Genomic DNA, 24,604 nt, shown 5'->3' with positions numbered 1-24,604 from the left:
TTGGAGAAATTGATAAAGCAAGTGCATCAATTAGGGAAGGAAAGGAGACTGCATGTATTTAAAGCAGATGAGCCTGGGTGCAGACGGACAGGTCTGAAACACAGTGTCCATGCAACTGATGATTCTCTTACAGGAAAATGTACTTTTTGTCTCAAAAGACTCAGAAGTATTTACCAAGCACTTTCTGCAAGGCTTATGTATTTTTATCACCTATGACAAAGCAGCCCAAGTCCCAGCACCTTCCAAAATCTCTCAAGTATAATGAAAGTAATGAGATTCTAAAAATAATGGCAGCCACATGAGAAAGTGGTAAAGTGTTTTAATTACTAATTCTCTTATGGTACAACAAAGTTCCTCCTTAATAATTCAAGAGAAGTTCCCTACATGAGAGGGTACTCAGAAAAACAAATGGAGATGTCTACTTTTAGATCACAAATAACTGCAACAATTTTTTAACCAAATTATTTGGAATCTTACTGAAATATAATTTGTGAGGCACATTTTCAGAAGTTATAAATAATCCAGAACCATTTTACTTATGTGAATGGCATTGTTAGCATGTATCAATACTTGCAATACTTTATATCACTTCTATATTTATCACATTAAACACAAAACATTTGACTAAGAGTTGAAAAGCTTTATATACCCTGGAAGACAAATTCCATTAAGCTGAATAAACATGACTAATCCAAGCCTTTCCTTAAAAAAGCCACAGGACTCTAAGTATTGTAGTAATATTTTTGACCTGTATTTTATAATTGATGCAGTTTCCCTGCACTATATAAAAGAATAACTTAAAATATAGAACCATACTATTCCCACATGGGGCAATCAAAACTTGTATGCAATTAAACCAACATTGTTTTAAATACTGAAATTCCACCTACACAAGTTTTCAGGAATACTAGGACTCATGCATATACTTACATGGGAGTTAAATGCTACTGCTGCCTAAATACTGATGGAATTATAATCCCAAACTGACAAGCATGCTAAACTTTAATTGGATAATATTTACAGATCTCCAGTCAGACTCACATCTGTAAACTGAAAAATTTTGCTTTATGAAATGAGCCTACAGAAATCTTTAGCTGAGTCTGAAATATAAGTGAGTATTGAATAAGGGCACACAAACAAAAAACTTGCTGTTCACCACATAAATAAATTGCAACAGAAGTTCAAATTCTGAAAGGCTCTCTTATGGCAAAATAAAACATAAAGTTAATTATATGAGCAATTTTCAATTCTTCATATTTATTCTGTTCTCACTAAACACTTCAATAAATGTTAATCATTACACAGTTTTCTATAACCAGTTTTATAATTTTTTCTATTATTCTACAATTATAACAAAGAATTGTTACTGAATTCTGTAATTGTTAATATAAATTATAATTGTTTAGAAGGTCTCTTCATTGAAGGGAAACTTCTGATTATTTTCAGTAATTCAGTAGCTTTGAATAGTGAATCTCCTCTATCACTATTAAAAAGCAAGTAAATGTGAAAATGAACTTCACAATAGTATTCAGTTCTGGTAAGGCATTTTTATTTCTAAATTACAAAGTGAAGTATTGCCTACATAAAGGGCATTCTTTGTTCAAAATACACATCAGAGTAAACATAGGAGTATTCAAGGCTATTAACTCCAGATACTGGTTGGTAATTTGTTCCATTTTATGCCTTTTCCAAGAACTGACTTGTTCCTTCTGCCCACACAGGAAGTGACCATTTGGGATTTGCTCAGCAGTCAAGGATAAATAAAAATGCCATCAACAAACCTCAAAGTTTTAATGATAAAGTTAATATAAAGATATAACCAAGAGACAGTTTCAGGGCAAAAATTATCCCAAGTGTTAGCACAGTAAAAGAAAAAGGCCAGAGGATTTTAAAAAGATCAATATGAATTTGCTGACTTCCACAGAGATAAAACCTAGAAATTGAGACCTTTACTATTATTGGCAACTCTTTACCAGATAAGGAGAAATAAAAGTAACACATTGCTTCTGGGGACTTGCTACTACTGCACTGATTAATATAGAAACTATTTAGCACAAACTAGTTACCCTCTAGGAAGCACGAGAGTTGCATTATACTCACAGCCTTTTTTCCCCCTTTTATAAAATGTGATTTCTCCCACACAATATTTAACAATTGTATGCAGTCATATAACATGCACCCCTGAATAAGTTGCCCATCAGCTAGATAAGTTTATCTCTAGGACAAAAAAACCCCAAACCAACCAACCAGATTTTTCTTATAAGTTACATTTGCTAAAATTCTTAACAATCACCTAGAAATATAAAATTTATTTTGCACAAATAGATGTATTCTTCCCATATCTGACTTTTAGCATTTATGCTGTTCATCCTGGCAAGCAAAACACAGTAAGGTTAACATTAACTTCTTGAAACAGATTTGATGTCTCAAATGCTGCTATAATTTTCTTGTATCTTTCAAATTTCAGATTCCCCCAAATTGAACAGTAGCAGCTAGAAAAGCTTGCACCACCTTATCATAAAATTGTATTGCACCACAGTAGCTAAGATTTTCCAATGACATTAAATAGATGCAGCCGTACCATGTAATGGAGTAAAATTACATTGTTTTCTAACAAATCTTACTGAAAACAGCATTGAGAAGAAACCCATTCCAACACCATTTTATGCCACACAACAAACTAATGCCAGAGATGAAATGCTACAGTCTCACAAGGGCATTTCCAGCAAATGAGTCTCCCCTGACTAAAACCATCATTCTAAATACTCACTAACTTTGACTCCATCTTCTAACCTTTTCTTTCCACCACTTGACAGAATTTTTATTTGGTATTTATTTGATAAAATAAACTGGAATTTTCCCCAGTAAGTCTGCTCTGGCTGCCATTACACTTAAGCAGCATAGCAGTCCATCAATTTCAATTGCTAACATTAATATGAGGAATAACATTAATATGAGGAATAATACTAATTATGAAGAATAACATGCTTTAAAGCCTTTTAAAAATAAGAATGGCATCTGAAACCAAAATAAACATTTGATAGCTCTGGCAATTTTAACTTATTTTTAACTCTGAGTTTATATAATACTATTAGAGAACTAGAATAATGCTGATAATGATTAAAATATTTGATAATTATGCAAATTTAGAGTTTGCTTTTTGACATTCTCTTAAATTAGTAACAGGCTGCTCACATAGAAAACTTAACAAACCAAGTTCTTTACTTATCATCCAATCAAAAATATAACTGCAAAATATTAGCTATGCGTATTTAACAAAAAAGTTCAGTCAGGTTGCATCTGCATGGATGTTTTTGATACTCATTCAAAATTACTTACACGTCAAAGACACTGCATGAAATTGAAACCTTTACTAATGCCAAGGTTTGACCCAGGATCCAAAATAAATCTGCGTGTACAGACCCTTGTACCTACACAAAGCACCAATTACTTCAAATAAGGTTTTGTCTGTGGACTAGAGTCCACCCATGTGGAGCCAATTACTACAGCAGGGCCATTATATGGTTCATTTCCCCATACCAGCTTGGCAAGAGGTGTACATGGGTGTAGGAAGTGCAAAAGAACCTTCACTAATAAAGAGCCTCAAACACACATCCGTGCATTATAATATTTAATGTTACAACAAACACCTCTTCAATGGACTAGACCATGCACAACAGTAAATACTGCAGGGCAGTTTCCAGTGAACAGTATTTTTCAAGTTTCTCTTTTTGGTTACCAGTGAAATCCAACTACCTTCTTTTTAAAAAATCTTGAATAATTATGTTGATCCTTAATCTGTTTAACAAAACACGTTTCTAACAATACCTGGGAATTATTAAGAATCTTGAGAAGTTGTAGGATTTGAACAGAAGGTGTGAGAAAAATTCCAGAATTGCATGTTCTTCAAGTAGCATGCTTATAACAGCAGAAGCACTGACATTACTTATTGATAACGTCTGGTATCATTCCAGGTCTAAATGGAAAAGTTGTTGTTAGAAACAATTATTATAAATAGGAGGAAGCCACTTGAGTATAGAAATCTCTCCCCCATTGAAAGTACTGAAGCTCCATCTAGAGGCTTTTCTCCATCTACTGTCATTTGTGGTATATGTAATATCACCTAGAAATGTGAACAATATTAAATGTCAGAGGCTTCCTTTGTACCTCCTCTTTTGTTATTCATAATGGTTCTTGCCCTGAACCTTTGCCCGGCAACACTAGCTCCTTCACTGCCATCAAGTGGTAAGAAACCCAAACTGAACTTAAAAATGTAAAATCTCAATCATCAGATTAAATGATCAGTATGGTAGAGAGATAACTATAATTACTGAATACTGACAATCTTTATGGTTCTTCTCATTGAAGTTCTGGTATATCTACTGCAGAGCACTATAGTGCCTCACACAATAAATTCAGCAATGGTTTCAGATCTCTTTTTGTAAGCTTTATTTTTACTTCAAATTGCACAGAATAAAAATCTAAATCCATATTCCCCAACACTCGATTTTGAAAAAGAAAGGCATCACAATAAAAGAATTTATTTCTTTAAAAGGAATAATATACGTAATGCTTGACACTAATAATATTTAATTTGGCAGTTAGGAAGAATTTCATAACATAATTAGCAGGAACAGCACAAATATCTCCTCAGACTTTGTGTTGCCTATTGGCAGTATCTCAAAAGAAAGAGTGAAACAGCAGCTCATCTCTCCAGCAGTGTCTAATGCAGCAAGTATGCAGCTATGTCAGTCTCTTTGTGCTCCACAGCTGTAATCAACTGTGGACATATGTTATGTCAGGAGAAGATTATGTAATGCTCTACAATCACAAGTGACCTACTGGGAGACAAGCACACAACACACCAAAAAACTGGGAGGGTTTGTCTAGATCAAATAAATAGGAAAAAGAACTAACAAAGTAACAGCAGAATGGACCCAGGCTGCAAGACTTTGATTATTTCAATTTCAACCCTCAGTGAGTTATGGTACAACTACTCCCATGGCTGCCCATCACTTCCACATAGAGTGCTCTGAGTTACAGAAAGCCCACAAGGTCTCCACCATGGCCTTGGTGGAATACCAAGGAATAGCACTGCAATAAACCTCCCAGTGCACATCCAGTGTCACTGCACTAAGAGTTTCTATGTGCTCCTGCAGGCACACAATCTTATTTCACTACATTTTCTTTTCAGCAGTCATTCCAATTGGGTATTTTGCCCACAGCATAATATAAAGTACAAAGACTTCTTGGTGTTGTCCTGTTAGACAGAATAGTGACCAGCACATGCAATGGAGCTTAGGAATTCAACTTCTGTCACAGAAATCTAAAAACAGAAAGAGGAATAATGAACAGGAAAAAAACCCCAAAACCAACAACAGTTTTGATAGCAGAGATATTCTATGCCTTATCATTACTTCACTGGTAAAGAAAGAACTATTGATTTACTTCTACCAAATCCTCTGTCCAGCAGTCCACAGTTTCAACCTGATCTGTGTAAGTACTGGGTGGCCACTTACCTACCTCTAACTGAGCAGAGCGAGCTCTGCTGAAAAGAAGGCTCACACAAGGCAGTCTGATAAATCTGTGCCATTTAAAAAGCAACCTCCAGACAGTCAAACTTTCCAGCTGGAAGAGGTCAGTCTGAAAGATCTGACTTCTGTGTTTGCTTGTCCCTGGAACCCAGCCTGCTCATCCAAAGACATTTCATTTCTAGACCAGAAATTTTCAAACATAGTTGTAAAAAATCCTCCTTCAGAATAATAATTGGTATAACACCTACATATTGAAATTTAGAACACATCAAGTATTTATTTGAGAATAACTTTTAAAAGCCACAAATAATAAAAGTATATACTGGGAAACTTAAGACAATTATTTCTTCTACAGTGTTGGAAATGGAGGGCTAGAACTGATTCTGGCAGGCAGAAGTAAAAACGGATCTTCAGGAATTACATGAATAAGAAGAGACTAAAAAACTGAACAGAAATCAGTGAACTGACAAAGACAAAAACCAAATAAATAAAAAAGCACTACCAACAATGCCAAACTATGTAAGGATTAAAATAGAAATGGGAATATACAGGGCAACTGTAAAGTGCAGCCCAAAGCCACATGTAGCTTTAATATCAAGGCAACACTAAGTGCCTGTTGCTTGGCAATTCATCTCCAGGTCCAACTGAAAAGCCAAACCCAATTTTAGACAGTCAGTTACAGAAAGCATAGGGATTAGACAAAGAGGGTGTTCCTGAAGTAATTGAAATGTAAGTTAACCAGGGTGCATGCAACCACTTTAGCTCCCAAGCTGAAAGGGCAGACTGAATTTATGATGAGCAGTGAAAGCCACAGTAAAATCTGATAGCAGCAGGAATACATTTAAAAACAAACCAACCAAACACACAGTAAAGAAAATAGATGACCTTTAAGATTAGGAGTGACAAAGAGAAGACATTGGTCATTAACAAGAAATTTTAAAACCCTTAGTTTTTCCTCCCAAACATGATTACATGTAGTTTGAACTGACTGCAGACATCTCAGAAGAATCAAACACATTGATAAGAAAAGTAACCAGAGAAAGGGTGCTTTAAAAGTTACAGATATGCCTGTAAAGTATCCCTGATTGATAATTCTAGTTCTTAATGAGAGGACAAATAAAAAGGGAAAAGAACTCAGAAGGCAAAGTACAGTATAACCCAAGCAGAACAGAGAGGACTCAGACTGCTCATTCTTGCAGCCACTAAAAATTAGAGCGAAAGAAAACCAAAAAACAACTAGAAGAGAAGCCATGGAAAATGCCCTCAAAGAATAGAGAGCAATTATTGGCTCCAGAACTGCATTGCAGAAGGTTCCTGGGATGCACTCACAAAGCTGTAACAGCACTGGAGCATCAGAACAGCACAGCAGTTCTCAGCTGCGGCCACCAGGGACCCCGGACACCGCCCTCATTAATGAAACCCTCAGTACTGGCTGGGTGAAAAACAGCTTTAGGCATACCAAAGAACAAGAAACCATTTACTTAACTGTCTCATACTTCATCATTATTCTAGGACTAACAGTTTGAAGAAGGGGATTTCATTTGGGGGGAAAATGACAAAAAAGAGGATAAAATCAAAACAACAAAACCACCAGGAAGTCCAGCAAGCTAATGGCAGCAAAAACTGTAAACCCGTTGCCAAATATTAATCTAGCACATCAAGTCCTTGTAGGCAGATCTGTTACGATGTCTAGAGAGAAATGAAGAGACTGATGAAATGAAAAATTATAAGTGTAGGTAATTTTGAAGTTTTGTTTGCATCTCTTCTGGGTTAATAACATAACAAAGCTGAACTAAAACAAAACACACAGGAAGTCTACAAGGAAGCATCTTCTTCCTTTCTGGGGCTACAGGTGTTATCCTAGTGGTAGCAGAAGAAAACTTGCCTTTGCTCTTCTCTGTCAAGATGCTACTATCATTGGGACTCTAGAAGAAAGGCTGTGGCCTAGAAATTTAAAATCAACTCATCCAAAATATCATCTGCACCAAGCTTTGTCAGAACATGGGATAGGTGTCCACACTTTATCCAAATAAAACCACCAAGGTCCAACTTAAACAGAAAACAAAGGACAGCATAATAAGCAAGATGCAACTTCAAGATGTCATCAAAAGATTATCTCCTCTCCTTGGGCTATATTAGAAACTGCAGCACTTTTCCTGATGCTTGAAAAGAAACACAATATTAGAGCACATGCAATAATTCTTGCTAAAATCACCAATTAGGTAATTATCTTAAAAACTGAATACAGAAGGCCTCAAGCCTGTTAAGCAGCCAACAAGACTGAGCATAAGAAACTTCCCTGGAGTAGCTTGCTATTCCAAGCACATGCTGGCTCACACTATTCTTCTGCTCTCCTTCCTCTTGCCAGAGCATTGGGCCTCAGCAAAGTGCCACCCTGCACTGTGCATCAGGGTAACTGACAGATTTTACACTAGTACAGCTCATCTAGAGCATTATTTCACCTCTTGCAATTATGTTTTTCCTTAACCAAGTCATTGCAAGACAGAATCTTTGGGAAAACTAATCCTATTTCCAAGGTACCTACTGCCAATATATGAATCTGTTACTACCAAAATCCCAGAGCACACACCTTGGGCTGAGAGTCAGAACAGCCTTTTCTAGATTGAAAAATTACCTGCATTACACTTACCATAGCCTAGCACACAAGCTAATGCCTTTTGTATTAATTGTCATGCTCACAAAAAAAAAAAAAAAAAAAACCACACCAAAAAAAACCCCAACAGTTAAGCAGGGAAGGAGGGGGAAAGATCTGTTAATTTCTGCATTTCATTGGATTTTTCCATATTTTTAGAGTATCTGAGAGATCAATGTCCTTCATGGAGTCTTAATTTTTCTTTTTACCACCACTTCATACCATCTCATCTTTAACTGGCATTACAGGTTTCACTATTTAACTGGACAAACAATAGATTTTTATCATGACAGTTTGTTATTTTTCAGCTCTGCCAACTCATACGAGACTCCATCTTTTTAGGCATTCTCACCTTCATGCCTAAATCCACTAATAGATTGGGGAGGGGAGGAGCATGTCAGAGGGAACAGTGCTAGTTTTTTTATATGTGAATCTTTTTATCCATCCACCCTTTGCCAATGCCAATGGAGAGTCCAAGAGGAACCTCTGGCTCAGCAAGCTACCCCTTAAGAACAGAAAAAAAAATCTTACTAAACTATGCTGTGACTCTCATACTGAGGCGAAGCATGGCAATGACTACAATATATGCACTCCTTTCAGCCTTGCAGCCAAACACTGAGGCTGCACAAGCAACCCCGGCGTAAATTGGGGGTGGGGTGGGTGTTCGGTTGTACGACAAGTTCTACACTTGTAACTGGAATGGGAAATAGTTTGTATATTTGTCTTAGCTGAATTGCAAAATATTGAATACTTGATCAAGATACAATTCTATCTTGACGGAGAAATCAATTTCAGAAAGCAACCTAGTCCAGTACTGTCGTTCCTGGCCATAGTATCAATCCAATCACGTCTAACCAGCTGTCATGTAAGGCTCTCATATCTCATGACAGCAGACAGGATAACCAATACCCTGATAATAATGGGATACCATTAATTCAATGACAGTGTCTTTGAGTTAATCTGTTAGAAAAGACCCCAGAAGCTACAGGAACGCATCTTACATATTCCAGAAGTGAAGACACATTTTACAGCCTTCTGCTTCCTTTCGGTCAGAAATTTAAGGATATATGCCCCTGCTAACAGTTGTCTAAATACCAGTCATATTTTCTTTTCAAAACAAAGGTTTTTTGTGTTAAAAATCTGAACTTTGAGGAAGTCAAACACACAGAAGGCAAATGAAAGAATGTTTCTTAGAAAGAAAACGTGGATATCCATATTCAATGTTAAGCAGCATTTATTTTCACAAATACATTACAAGGGAAGTCAACATTCTGCAATGCACAATGGCAACCTATGCAAGAGCACTTTTTAAACAGGTGTCCCAATTTACTTTTTATACTTCAGATATTATGAAATGAATGCTAACAAAGGTTTTGTACTGAAAACTTTAAAACAACAAGATTTAAAATAGGAAATATCAAGATTAAAGTACTTTATTGTTAGGGCATGATTTTCAATTCAAATGTATTTCTCTCCAACTCTATCCCTTTTTATTGGAGAATATAGTATTACCTAAACATTTTGGATGTAAAAACAGTCCACTCAAACATACACCTTCAGAGACTGAGAGAATTAAATATTAGTTTTACCTAAAAATCAAGATAAAGCTAACTATACATTGCAATTTGCTGTCACACTAAGACAAACTTCAGCCTTAAAGAGCCAATCCCAAATGGAATTTAAAACAGGAAGTATTTACCACCAACACCTCTGCTACAAAATCTCCATCTAAACTCTGCACCCAGTACATTGTACCTACAAAACCACTGTTCCCAGAAAACAGTCTGATTTCATCTTTCATTACCCCACACTTCTTTCTAGATACTGTTTCCTTGTGTTTCAAATTTGACTTCTCAATGTACCACATCAGACATGCAGATGCTAGCAAACAGCACAGTCTACCATAAATTCTCATTTCTTGATGATAGTGAAGGTGCATGCACAGCATGGAAGCAATGCACAGGATTAGAGACAGAGTTTAATTCCTTTAAATAGGACCTAGAACTATGACTTTATTATGTCCCTGAACAATAAACAGATCAACTCTATTTAGAAGAATAAGAAAATTGATTATACAATAAAGAACTGTACTGAAAACTTGAAATTCAATACTCTTTATCTGATACAACTTTTAGCTTTAGTATGTTCAATTAAAGCCCCTCTATTTCAAACAAGTTCCCTGCTGCAAAAGTTATTTCAGCAAGTCTCTACCTTTTAAAAACTTCTGGAAGTGAGGGTATTTCATAAAATCCTGTCATGTTTCTCCTCACAATGCCAACACCTGACAGAAAACACAAAATTGAAGTCTTCACTGTGATTTATGCAATACCAAAATCTTGCATAAACCAGTAGGAATAAGCAAAGACATAGCAAGTAAGTGGTACCATCAGAATTACAATAACTGGATTAAAATATTCTTATTGTTTCCAAAACAATATACTTAAGTACATCACAGTAAGAACTTTGCTGCAGAAATAATAAATTCACAGATTTACTATGGTATAAAGGAACAGTGAGTCAAAAAGGAGGGAGGGGAGGGATGACAGGACACAAACCAACTCTGCTCAAGTCTTAACTCAAGTAGTAATACAAGCCCAAACCCTCTGTCTTGCTGCCTGAAAAGAGAACTACTGTCCATGACTGATGTTACAGAGTTGAGACCAGTAACCAAAGCAAAGGGACCAGAAGCAGATTATATGTTCCTGAACTCCCTATGGATATCTCAGTTAAAAGCCTGGGTTCCTATGAAAATGTGCTCAATCATTCATGTGGAGCAGTTAATCAAACAGGAAAAATGGCATAACAGCAGCTATTCTTCCTTCTAACAATAAACAACCACAACAGCAGCGTGGTGGATTTTTGTGCCAGTTCCATTAGAATTCATGGAATGCATAGCTAAGAAAATGCATTGCTACTTCTTTCCAGCATGTTACTGAGGACTTTTGTACTTGTTCAAGCAAACTAGAGTGTCAATTTATTTTATTTTCAAAACCCTTTTATTTCTTCAGATGTAATCAAAATCAAAATGTTAGAGACCGCTTGATGAAAAATATGAAAAGTTTCATTTAGGAACAAAGCTACAGACAGACAAGTAATTTCATAATTTACTTAATGAATCTTCTCTGTTGGAGATGTTCAAGAGATTCTCACACCAATTGTGTTCCTTGCAGGTCAAGAGAAGAGAATTCAACTTGAAATATGTATTAGACATATTACCCCAAAAAGGCAAACTACATACTAATAAGTCAGGACCATAACTATCACCTGAGACTGTTGAAATAAATGTATATAAAAAACTGCACACCTTCAGGTGAGGAAGATAAGCCAGTGCTGCAAAGAAAATGCCACCAGGGACCTGACAATTTTTAAAAAGCTTTTGACAAGGTTCCATACCAAAGGCTATTAAAGTGACTAACTTAACACAAGATGGGAGGAAAAAGTCTTACAAAAAGAAAATTAATGAACAGGGTACAAAAAGCAAGGTCTAGTGGCCAGTCTTCAGGGCAGAGAAAAGGCAGCTGAAAGGTCTCCTGCTGGGGGATTGGTGCTGAGACTGGCTTCATTCAGCATTTTCAAAGACAACCTGAAGAGCCAAGCATGCAGTGATGCTAAATGTTTTGGGTAGGTACCAGACACAAGCAAGGGACTACCAAACCAAGTGATCTAGCAAAAAAGCGAGAGGTAAGATTTAGTGTAGCTAAGACTGTTGCCTTAAACTACACCTTTCCTCACAAAGCAGAGCTTGCAGCTAGCAAGCATAAATCACTAAGTTACCCAAGACATTGCTGACAGTTCTACAAATCCACTGTACAGCACCAGACTGAAAGGTACCACCAGGAATGCACCTCTGAACATTGTTAATCAAAAACTGTGGCAGCTGAAAGGTACGGGGGGAAAATGGATTGCAAAACATGGTTATGTTCACATGTGCTCCCCAGTGACACCATCTATTGCCACTGGTTTCATTGCTTTTATTAAAGAAAGAAGTGCAAGGATAATACAGAAGTGCATAAACAATAAGAAACAAGAGTAGAAACAGACAGTACATTGACAGCATTCCTTCAAGGTATCCAAGGAGCTTATGGATGACATGGAGGGATACCCTAACTGGTGACAAACACCCATACTATGCAATGGAAGCAGGCCCTCACTGACCATCAGGATGCATTGCTCAAGACAATTCCAGACTATTGCCAGATAAGGCAAGGGTGTTTAGTACTCTCAAGTGCACTAAAAATCACATTATTTTTTTTAACTGATACAGCAGCTATTGTCCTTTAATCTAAGGTCATTAAACAGAGGTCTGCAATTCCTCCAGAAAATTAAGGTGTCTACAGATCATATCTGTTTGTAGGTAAGAGAGGTAAGTGTATAAAAGGCCTAACTCATCATGATTGATGAAATTCTTAAGTCAGTAATAAGTTAAGTCTCTATCTCTCCAGCAGACAATTAGTTTAATTTTTATTTCCTTTAAAACAAAACCAAAAACTCACACAACTGCTTTCTAATTAAGCACCTAGTATTACTCAACCAGAAAACACAAAGACCAAAAATATTGACTACATGGAGTAATAGTGCCCTCCAGCATGGGAACTCTGTACCATGTAAGTGAGAATAAATATAAGTCAGCTATAAATAATTTCCAAATACAGTACACAATTTATATACAGAAGAAGTTTGTTCTTTCACCATCGTAAGCTGCAAAAAACAACTGATTGGCTGATCCCCTCAATCTGTACTTCAACTATGAAAACTCCATTCTCAACAGACACAAGCCAACATTTGAATTTTTTGCTTTGTTTTGAATGTTGCTGACTTAGCTTGGAGTGTGGAAAGGCTTCTAAAGAAGAAATAGAAAATTCTGAAGTAGAATAGAAACTGCAAGGCTACTAAAGAAGAAATAGAAAATTCTGAAGTAGAACAGAAACTGCAAGGCTACTAAAGAAGAAATAGAAAATTCTGAAGTAGAACAGAAACTGCAAGCCACACGAGTTACATCATGACAGAAGAAATACTTTTTATTCAATAGATAGGTAGACTCAGACTGGAAAACACATCTATTTCAAGTTTTAAATCAATTCAAAGAAATGCATGAATTGAATAAGATTTTTATTAAATCTTAATAGGAAATGGGAAGAGGCTTCCATGTAGGATTAAATTTTACAGACTTTTTTGTAGTATAACATTTTGGCAGCCACTGCTAGACATCCAGTAAAGCAATTCATAATATGACTTAGACTGTCACAAAGTTAAATGGCATACAAACTCTTTTACGCTCCCATCACAGCATTTATATCCCACAGAAGAACACTACAGAAATCACTGAGTTTGAAATGGTGATTACTGAATATAAAAGCTAGCCTAAATCAGTTTGATAAAACCAATTTAGGCTAAATAAATAAATAAAACGTAATAAAGCATTGATCAATCACACGCAAAAAAAAATCATTTGCAATAGTTTTATGGGTAGGTATAAACAATCATTGTCCCTTAAAGGAGAAGCTATTCGACCCAAATCAGTGCAATAAGGCTATTTCACAGCTTTCTCATGTTCTCATCAGTACTGAATGCTTCCTTCAACAAGTGAAAGTACTTTACAGTATTGGAGACAGCAGCATTTCATAATTACAGCCCATGTGGCAAGACCCCTTTAGTTTTTCCTTCTCTCTGCAGTCATACAAACATTGCCAAGCAAATTTATTTCAACAGCTCCTATGCATCGTCTGGTTTCTTCCACAAATTTTCCAGATTAACACTGATAAGGATGAGTTTCAGATCTATCAGGGACTGCAAATGAACCTTCTTCACTTCTCACCCCACTGTTCATTTGACATCAGTAAGAACAGTTTGCAAGGCCTGCAACTAGGTCATTTAGGAAATCTGCACTTAAGCAAATCCTCAGATGAGAGCCCAGGAATACACAATCCCACTTTAAACTGTTACTGTTTGCATAGCTATAACATATACCATGTGTACAACACATTATCAGGTATGTGAGACTGTTTACAAATCACTTTTACACAGAGTTAGTAACATCCAAACAAGACTGACATACAAACAATAAACAAAAGAAACCCAGAAACCCCAAATCTCCTCATAATTTAGCGAAACCCAACAATTTTACACTGCAAGGGAAAAAAAACCAAAAGAGAAGCAAACTTCTAACCTGCACAGCAGCTAGCTAAGGAAAAGCACAAAGACTAAGCAGCAAATCAAAAGCAAACCTGCAGATTTTCATATGCTGCATGAATTTTGTTAGCCCACTAGGATTCTGTGGAAAACCAAAACATTTCAGATATTAAAATGAATAAAAGGAGGAAATTAATGTGTATCAGACCCATTCTTAGAGACAAAATAAACCCCTCTGTTATCACTTACACTCTCATTCTCACCGGCTCAGCTGTGCAACAGCACCACAGACTCTTTGTTGCCGGCTCTGCTAAGAGCACAAGAAGCACCAAACCAATTAAGGAACATCTTATATGCTGAATTCTCATTTTATTTTTTAAATTTTACCCCATACCTAAAGTTAAAATAGCACCACAGATACCTCCAAATATCTCCCTTGAAGCTACAGTTTTCTCTAGATCTGATTAGAAAACCTTGTTTATCTTAATTGTAAAATGACTGTAGATGGAGCATAAAAGCTTTATCATTCAACAGAATGAAATTAGGGCTGCCTCTACGATTTATTTTTTTTTTACACAGCTTTACAGACAAATATGATGACTACAGTCATCATATCCACATCAATCCACAGCAGTCAAGTAGTAAAAGGCCCACTGGGAAGTTGTTTACAAAATCCCATGTTAGATCAATTACGTAGCTGTGTCAGATACCACCATGGGCACATACCTAGAACTTCAGCAAAGGAGATGAATTTTGAGCCACCATAAAATGTAGAGCTTTTGTAAGCACCAAAGGCCACCAGCACAGGTTACCTACTCTTCTACACTAAGAAATTGGTCAATCCTTTCAATGAATTACAGATCAAACACAGAACTACTTGGGAAAAAAAAACAACCAAAACCATTTTTTACTTCTGCAATTTGAAGATCAAACTATTATGGATACATCCTTTAAAGAATTAGTGACACAAGAAGTATAGAGAGAAAGAGCTGAAGCATTATTGCTGCTGCAGACAGAAAAAAACCCAAAACCAAACCAACTCAAGACTGCTTGTTTTATCCTTTTTACTGCACTTTGAGTACTGTCAGCTCCCTTGGGTTCCCAAACATAATAATTTCCTACTGCTGTATGTTCTTCTAAACAGCAAGAAAGAAGAAAAAGATAACCTGAAAGAAATCAGGAAAGTACTACATGAATGAATTGTCAGGGAAAGTTAAGAGTAAGTGTCTTTAAAACTACTTAAATTGGTAGATTCCAAAGCACTTTTGTGTCTTGAAAAAAGGAGACAACATTGAAAGAAAAAAAATTCTTGGACAACATCCAAGTAGAAATTTAATAGGCAACAATGCAGAAAACCCATTTTTATGGAAAATACAAGCTTTACATGTCTAGATGTCTCAATCATTTTTATATGCAACAACACTGAACAAAAAGATAAAGGCAGGGCATTTACAGAATAGAATACATTACCAGCAGTTTACCTCTAAATTCAGCAATTTAAAAAAAATCCCAAAACACACAGAAACCTGTGCCCTGCACCATCCCCAGCTACAAATGCTGCAGTTTATCATTAGCACTTCTCTATGGTGACTCTTACAAGCCATTAAACTACTCAAAACCGAAACAACTTTGTTCTACAGGATCCAAGTGAATAATATCAATGATGACTTCACACAACCTTAATAATTTACATCTTCTGGGACAAGCAGAGTTTCCAGAGCTGCTGAAAATCTCAGTTCTATGTGTAACTTACAAGTAACGTATTCAGAAAGGAAGTTTTTAACCATAAAGGGATGCAAAGCTGTGTCCCAGTAACATACTAAGAAAAACCACACAATTATTTTTATGGAATGAACTGACATTACAGCTAAATCCACCAGAAACAAAACTGGACTTTCTGATGATATTTTTGTTTGAACCAGTGCAATGGACTATTACTATTATGCCTCAATGCTGACAGCACATTCATGGCCTTAAAAGAAATACAATTTCAGAAATTACTAAAATCCCTCAATATTCAAATAAAGGTCTGCTACTACTATCACCCAGTTGTGTATTATGGAAGTTAATTATTTTTGAAAGCTTGGAGCAAGAAAATGGAAACATTTCATCTAACTGAGAATTCTGATGTTGCAATTGACAGTGCATTTCAATCTGATGCCTTCCAATTTAGATCTCCTTAACACATACTTTGAACAAGAAGCAGAAAGCAATCTCAGAACAGGCTGAGACCATTAGACATGATGTTTAATCACCAGCTAAACAACTTTTCTTTGTCAGAAATGAGTGAGACACCAAGGTGCTACACGGCTCCATGTCATTTCACAGTACACTTTTGAAGGTCACAGTGAATATCTTGTCATGCAAGATAAAAAAATCTTACAAAACAAAGCAAGAATAGCTTACAGCTCATAGTTTTGACAAAATTATCTGAAGAAATGATGTTATAATCACATGCAAATGAAGTTTTGTCTTACTTGATCAAATACTTCCAAAGCTTGGAAGACTGAACTACTAGATTTTTGCTAAATCGTTTGCAGATGATGCACACTCCATGATTTTAGCAACACTGCACCCACATACTCTAACCTCAAAAAGCAGCAGGGAGGAAAACAGCCTGAAGTGGTAGAAGAGCAACCAAAATACATCTATGGAGAGCGTTCCAGCTTGTCATTGGGAAGAACAAACAGACTGCTGACTTTCTGGGCTACCCCTCCTTATTTCCCTCCTTCCTTGCTCTAGCTATGTGCACCTTGCCTGCCAAGAAAGACAGAACTGCATGGGTACAGGTAGGCTGCTCTTGATGAGGACTTAAGAGTATTCCTTGGACAGACACACATGAGAGAGAGCTGTCTCTTCCCACTCAGAAGGGACCAATCTACGTACTCAAAGCTCCCCAGAAGTTCTATAAAAAAATAGTTTAATGTAGATTTTTTTTCTGGACAATAACCCATTCAAAGCCAGAACTACAGCAGGATCAGACAAAACAACACTGGTAACTTCCAGATCACCATTATTTCTGAAAAATACTAAATCTATGTCCAAGAACTTTATTTATATAACATACAAATTCACAACTTTTGAACTGTGGTGATGTATGCATTGCACGCCTCAGTCAATGCATTTGCATAAAACAGACCACGTAGAAAGCTTACTGAGAGTTTTCTTCCATCTCCAGTAACACTTGATAATACCATAAAAGCCACACAGTTTGCTGTGGTGTTCATTCATTTTCTTACAGAGCAATGCCAAGAGGTGCAATTCAGTGTCAGCAATTTACTAGAAACTACAGTCTTAAAGGTGCAGCTACCTCACACTTTTAGTGCAGCCCAGGAGTGTGCATGTAAATCAAACTGCTTTATTGTACCTACTGACTGCATATCATGAAGCAGTCCTGGAGTGGATGAATAGGATTCCTTTCAGAGAGAACTGAACCACAAGGTGTGAAACCAAGAGTGCAAACAGCATGCTTCAACACAAACAGGCATTGAGTCCATGCAGCCAGCCTGGAGTTAGTTCAACAACAAGGAAAAAAAAATCCCCAAAATGCAAACAGTACGGACATCAGTTCCACAGTACCAAACATTGCAAACATTGCATTCTACAGACATAACCCTGTCAGATCCTGCTACTCGACACAGTACACAACAGCTCATCTGTTCCAGCATTCTTGAAAGAAGCCTATTAGCCCAACACATCCAGCTCATCTGGAGAGGTTGTGGTTTCCCACAGCCATAGATATCCAACTCCTTGGTTTTCATGTCATGCATTTTCTTGGAGTTGCTAACATACCAATGTCTCATAGGCTTCAGACCAAAATCAGGCTCTGTACCCACAGTTCTGACTTTATGCTACAGCATCATCTACCAGACCCATCATCTTGCAGTGGATATAACACTCTTAGTTCTCTGCAGTAAAGGCACACAAACACATTAGAGCCTGGTTCAATACGAAGCTCGTGTGCCATAAGAAAGGCATAAGCCAATACTGAAGAAAATATCCCTCTCAGCATTTTTCAGGTTACATATTTATCCACCATGCTGGCCAGCAAGTCCTACTTGTTAACTCTCCCCAAGAACCTGAGCTCCCAGGGCCTCTTCCACTACTCCAAAGAGCACTCAGAGTGTTTGTTTCCCTGCAATGCACAGGCCTAGCAGAACTTCCATCCCCACCCCTTCCCTTATGTAACCAGCAGTGGAAGCCAAAGCCTCATGCAGCCCTTCCTTGTCCTGACATACAACACACAGCTCAATTCCAGCAATACAGCTGGAATGCATTCTAATACATCTTCACAAATAACTGTTACCTAAAACTTTTTTTATCAGATCCTTTGTATCCAAGAACTGTATCACAAATTTCAAAAGACATACAGAGGCTTGCAGTGCATTCCTGGCTGCAAGTCAAAAAAAGTGGAGGAACAAATAATTCCTTTGAAGCCATATTAACAAGCTATAATCAAAAGCATATTTTGGGAAGAAGAGCCACAGGTTCAACTGATGCAAAGTTGATTTATCCAAAGCATATCACATTCATGAAGGTATCAACTATTAAAATCTGTAAGAGATGATAACATTAACTTGACCCATTCATTTGTCCACCACACAAGCTTGTAGCTTCTCAGATCTTCCTGGAATTTTTCCAAGATGTTAACATCACATTTCTATGTTCTCATTCTCGGGTAACTGGTCATCATATTACTGAGTCTGCATAGCCTCTGATTTAATTCTGCTGCTTCATCTGAGTTTTTAGATGAATACTATTTGGTCCTGATTCCTTTGTTGGTTTGAAACTGGCTGTATTGTAGTGATTAATGAAATTATTATTACATCAGATTTGTCAAGAGGTTATGATTCTATTTTCTTCAGTAACCACTTGGGGACAGGGAAATGCAACCTTTTCTCAAGCCCAAGATTACATCCCCATTCTGCTAGGTCCAACTTCTTGAAACCAGCAATGTTTTATATGAATCATTTAAGTTAGTTACATCATCAATTTAAGAACCACCAAAGAAAGGGAAGGTAGAGCAATTCCAACCTTGGTCAGAACAGCAATAGTAACAACATAACAGTGCAAGACCTCCTCATGCTATGGTACTATTAGATCTGATAAAAACCAAAATAGATAGATTGTGTCCTTGTATAAAAATCAGATACTTCTTAATCTAGGTGCTCACCCCTAACACTTGGGGGTTGGACAAGAAGGGACCTTCCAACCTCAACCATTCCATGAGCACTTGAAGATTGCTCAGCCATCCCTCTTTGAAATCAGGAACAAAGGTCAGTTATTTAACAGCCAAGACAGTCACAATCTTACTCTTACTTTGTCGTTCCACATTCAGAACCACAACAATCACTTTGTTTAGATCACCCTCTATCTTTGCCATTGATATCAGAAAACTGCAGCAGCTCAAACTTAACACCTTACCAGAGCTGGATGAGTTACCTGACAATGCCAGGAGGCTTCCACAAGGCCCTCAAAATGACAAAACACAAACCCCATATTCCTGCAAGTATAGAACAGCAACAAAACCCTAATAATTTCTCTCCAATTTGAGTGAAAAAATCCACACAGCGGAGGCTTCACCAAAGCATGTTTGAGAGCTACAGCACTTCCCACAATGCCTTCTGCATCTTGTCAGTTGAGGTCAGCATCAGCTTCTGACATCATGTATGAGTTCAACAATCAGTGCCACAATTCTCCCATCAAAACCTAAGCTGCTCTAATGCCTTAAGGAAGCATTAGAGCCATTCCCTATATTTTTTCAAAACACAAGATGACATGTTTAGAAGAAATCTGGCAGCCCTGATACAGTACTGTTAACAAACACAGCTGAGCATCCATATCTCAGATGTAGAAGTTACATCCTGCATAATGGAGAAGTACTCCCTCTCCCAGAAGTTCATGAAGGAAGAAGGGATTATCAGGACATGATACAAGGCAATGAAATAAGAATGGGTGGCAGGAAAAGCAAGCCTTAATGAATGAAAGATAATTAAAGAGTTCAAAGGAGTGGCCATAAAGGCTATTGTCACACACACAGTCAACTCTTGTTGACAAGAAAACCACCTGAACTCGGGGGAGGAAACCTCTAGTACCAGAACTACAAAAAGTGAAATTACAGCACTATAGTCAAAAGCATCCCAACTAACCCAATAATGACATACAAAACAAATAAGCTCCATTAAAAGTATTAAAAAATAGCAGAAGACCTGAAGAAATGTGCAAACATCACACTGAGATATTATGGTAAAAGACAGCTTTGTGTTGAGACATCCAGGGTAGGATACAGCACACCTGGAATTTGTGCACTTCCCCTGATCCTGTCACAAGACCCATTACCCTTCTCATAAGGTAATTTGAACAGCAGCAGCTGCCGAGCAAGGCACTGCAGGACAACATCCCTTCAGGATGACACAAGGATCCTGTTGGGAGTTTCAGATACAGAGCTGGAGAAGCAAGCAGCAGGAACAAAGGATACAGTGTGAAACAACCTGTAAATCCACACAGCATTTTCCAATCTTACAGATTCCTATTGAAGCTCAACTCCCAACACTGCATACTCCATTATTCCACTCACAGGTTTATTCTGCTGCATGTGTACATTTCCAGTCTTGGCTATAATGACAAGATGAGTGACCTCTTTAAAGAAAAAGTACACTTTAAACAAAAAACCCAAAAAAAAACCTCTGTTTCATTTGTGTTGCACTTCCATCAACTTTTTCCTTGCTCCCACACTGCAAGTGATGCAAATTTGCCATTATGACTAAGAGTAGAAATGTGAACTAGAAGAATATTTGCTAAACATTTTGCTAAGCATACAGGCTAAGGTAGAGATTTGGCCCTAGAAGAAAGGACTGTGGAAGATGTTAACAAAGAGTTGCACATCAGACCTGAACATCACTAACAGAAACTAAGTTTTGCATACCTACATTATCTAACACTAAAGTTTTCTTTGAGAATTAACACTTAGATTTTTAGGGTCTTGAAAATGAAACATGAATAGCAGTGCTTGCTGGGTTGTATAGTTGATGGTATTCCATAGTATTTAACACTGGATGCTTAAGAAGGACTGAAGGAAAGAAAGAGATGAAACAGAGTCAGAGCAACCACAGCCAGTAGTTCCCAAAACTGGACACTTATACATTGCAGACATCTTCCCTCTCTTTTTAGACATGGCCTTAGTGAAATGCACCTGAAAATACAGTCATTACTCTCAAAATCTACAAGAACTACATCAGAATAAACTTCAAGGTTGGCAGGGAAGCCATTTAAATAGGATCAATGCCCAGAATATAGCACTGGAAAAAGAAGGCATTAGGGGTACAGAATGCACTAGGAGACAGAGAAAGAGCAAAATGTCTTTTAGAGATTCTGGGTGAAGTAGCAGCATATAAAGAATTGCGTATTTCATTATTGAGGAGAAGAACGCTGATTGGAAGAAAGTAAAAAAAGTGGTTAAGATGCATGTAGAGACACCGAGTAGGGTCACACATAGAGCAAACCATCTAGAGAAAAGAAAGGGCATCATAAGGGAGCCCAGACAAGTGATACAAGCTGAAGATGCCAAGCAGCAATGAAACCAGCAACCACATCCAAAATGTACACACAAACCATGGGATAAAAGCGTTCCTAACAGGAGTTCCTGTCTTGACCACACTGGCATGAAAAATTAACTGAAGGTGCATAACAAATTCTTTAAGATAATATTAGGTGTTACTGATCAGAGAGAGGTGAAAACCACACACGATGACCAAGGTACATGGAAAGTAAACAAATATAACCATCTACAAGCCATTAACACAGCAAAGGGTCACAGTCTACCACACGGCATGGGTGAGAGAAATATGAGCCGCAACACATGGTGATTCACAATCTTAAGATAAGGACATAGCAGCTATGCAGAAGGAGGGAAAGGTGAGAAACTGCCATGCCAACGATATGAATGGGAAGTGTGAAAACCCCAGAAGCTACTTTTGTCTGGCTGTAGATGCATTTGGAGAAAATGAGATATGTTCAGAAAAGCAACAGGCAGTAGGAGCACACAAAGGTGTGGGAGAGAGAGGGCTGATTTCTGGTGGGGCAGGAAGGAGAAGCAACAGAGCAGTACCTGAAGCAGAGCAGAGCCCCCGCAGCGGGAGGGGAGAGGCTGGGAAGGGACAGGCGCGTTGCCCGGGGGGCCAGGGCAGAGGAGGGTGACAGCGCCAGGCGAGGGCCGAGGGCCGGCGGGGGGAGCCGGGCAGCTGCCCTGGGCTCAGGGGCACCGGTGACCGGCGGGAACGGGGAACGGGCTAGGGCAGGGGGGCGGCGGCGGGCGGGCTCGGTCCCTCGCTCACCTGCTGCACCCCCAGGAAGTCGTAGAAGTTCCGCGGCACCTCCTCCACCAGGTCGAAGAGCTCCAGGTCGCCGCTGTCCCAGGCGCGGGCGCGGGGCGCAAGCAGCGCCAGCAGCGCCAGGAGCGGCAGCAGCCGAGGGCGCGGCGTGGGCCGCAGGCGGGCCATGACCCCCGCCTGCGGTGGCGGCACCGGAGCGCGGGCGGAGCGGGGACGTGCCCAGGGGGCTCCGGGGAGGCCGCGCTCGCCGCGGCGGCCGCTCCGCTCTGAGGGGACGCGCGAGGCCCGGGCCGACCCCGGCAGCGGCGGTCCCACGGCGGGGGAGGGGTGAGGGGGGGGGGGTGCTCCCCGCCCGGCCAATCGCCGCCTCCGCGGCTCGTGACGTCACTCGCCCCGGTAACCGCCGGCGCTCGCGCAATGGAGAGGCCGGAGGGGGAAGGGCGCGAGCGGCTCCTGGCGCGAGCTCTGTGCGCGTGGACGCCCCGCCCCGCCCCGCCCTTCCCTTCCCTTCCCCCGTCCCGCCCTTCCCCCGTCCCGCCGGGAACAGCGAGGACGGACACGGACACGGACACGGGGACAGGGACACACACGGGGACCCAGGAACACACACGGGGACACAGGGACACACACGGGGAGGGCTCCGGTCCCTCGCGGCTGCCGCCGTGGCCGTAGAGCCCCGGTGTTTGTGGAGCCAGCGGTGCCCGCGAGGCCCCTGCGCGCTAAATCTTGTTTCGATTTCCTCTCTTCATTAACTCCTTAAGGGCGTGTGTGATTCCTGTAACCTACTGCACCCTAAAATCGCTCCGCCCTGCTGTTAGTATCAACCCGATTTTTAAGGTGTTGTCCCCGAACCTTTCGTTCTTTCCTAGCTTAAATGAATGTGAAATGTTCCACCTGGGACGCTAGATGAGAAATTAGATGGGAACTTAATGGCCGAACAATACAAATTATCAGCATTAAATCACTTTTCTCTGGCACGGGCAGACTCCTCGGCACACCCCATCTGTTTCGTCTCTCTCGAAACCAGGCCTGGTTAATAACTCACTCTGGGAATCTTTTTAAGAAAAGAGAGATTCACTCATCTGAAAAATATTCATGAACTAAATTTTAAAAAATAGGGTTTGCAATTTAAGAAAAAAAAATCCCAAATACCAATCTTATCTGCACCTGAATTCACCTATGCTACCATTTACAGAACCACTGTACAGTAGAGTGCTTCCTTGGATGCTCCATGGGAATACCAGGATGTGGCTTTATAATACACTGCTCAGTTCTGAGTAAGGAGCTGAACCAACACAACCATTATCAATTTTCCAACTCATAAAGTATAGAGTAGTCTTAGGTATTCTCTACTATTGAAACTGTTCCCTTTTGTATAAACTATTTAAATATTAATTAGATTGATATTTAAACTCATGTTTCCATATCCCATATGTATGCCCACTGGGCTTTTAGGATCACAATTCTGCCTCCGGCTCTGCTTTCTGAAGAGTCCTAAACCCATTTGCCAGGAAATGATAATTTAGCCAACAGTGCCTTATATAGACCCTTTTAACTTACCCTTCATGAAAAGGTGCATTTATCTGTTCATTCTTATAATCTTTAAAAAGGTTTCTCCCACTTGATCGCAAAGCCAAAAAAAAGTTCTTTTTTAGAGAATGACAAAGTAAAGTCATTGGTTTGTTAATTTATCAGCTGCTTTGTTTGGCTGGAGCAACTGAACCTGGTATAGAAAAATTTCTTCCCATGTCCTTATTTGTTAATCTGTTCTGTTTTGCCTGTCAGTATCCACAGTATAAATTTGTTGCCCTGTATATTTACATTATCCTTCCTTTCAAGTCTCAAGCTTAATTGCACGAAAATACCACCTTTGGATTCAAAACATTACCTACTCATAAGGTTGTAGAACAAAGTTTAAAAATGCAAAGTATCCTCAGAAACCAGGGGCAAATAAAGAG

General features: G+C 38.8%; 1 protein-coding gene across 1 annotated transcript in view; it reads right to left on the bottom strand.

The window, feature by feature from the left end:
- The window catches only part of DNAJC1 (DnaJ heat shock protein family (Hsp40) member C1), a 107,292-nt gene extending 84,315 nt beyond the window's left edge, over positions 1–22,977 (bottom strand). Inside the window, exon 1 of the mRNA XM_071428841.1 lies at positions 22,650–22,977. Coding sequence (XP_071284942.1) covers positions 22,650–22,814 — 165 coding nt within the window. The 5' untranslated portion in view covers positions 22,815–22,977. The remainder of the gene's footprint in view (positions 1–22,649) is intronic.
- Positions 22,978–24,604: the final 1,627 nt, after the last annotated feature.

The sequence above is a fragment of the Agelaius tricolor genome, unplaced genomic scaffold (assembly GCF_023055355.1).
Source record: "Agelaius tricolor isolate 1412-34295 unplaced genomic scaffold, bAgeTri1.0.p SCAF_6, whole genome shotgun sequence".
Classification (NCBI taxonomy): Eukaryota; Metazoa; Chordata; class Aves; order Passeriformes; family Icteridae; genus Agelaius; species Agelaius tricolor.
Note: the sequence above shows the minus strand (reverse complement) of the source record. Positions and strands in the feature narration are given on the sequence as shown.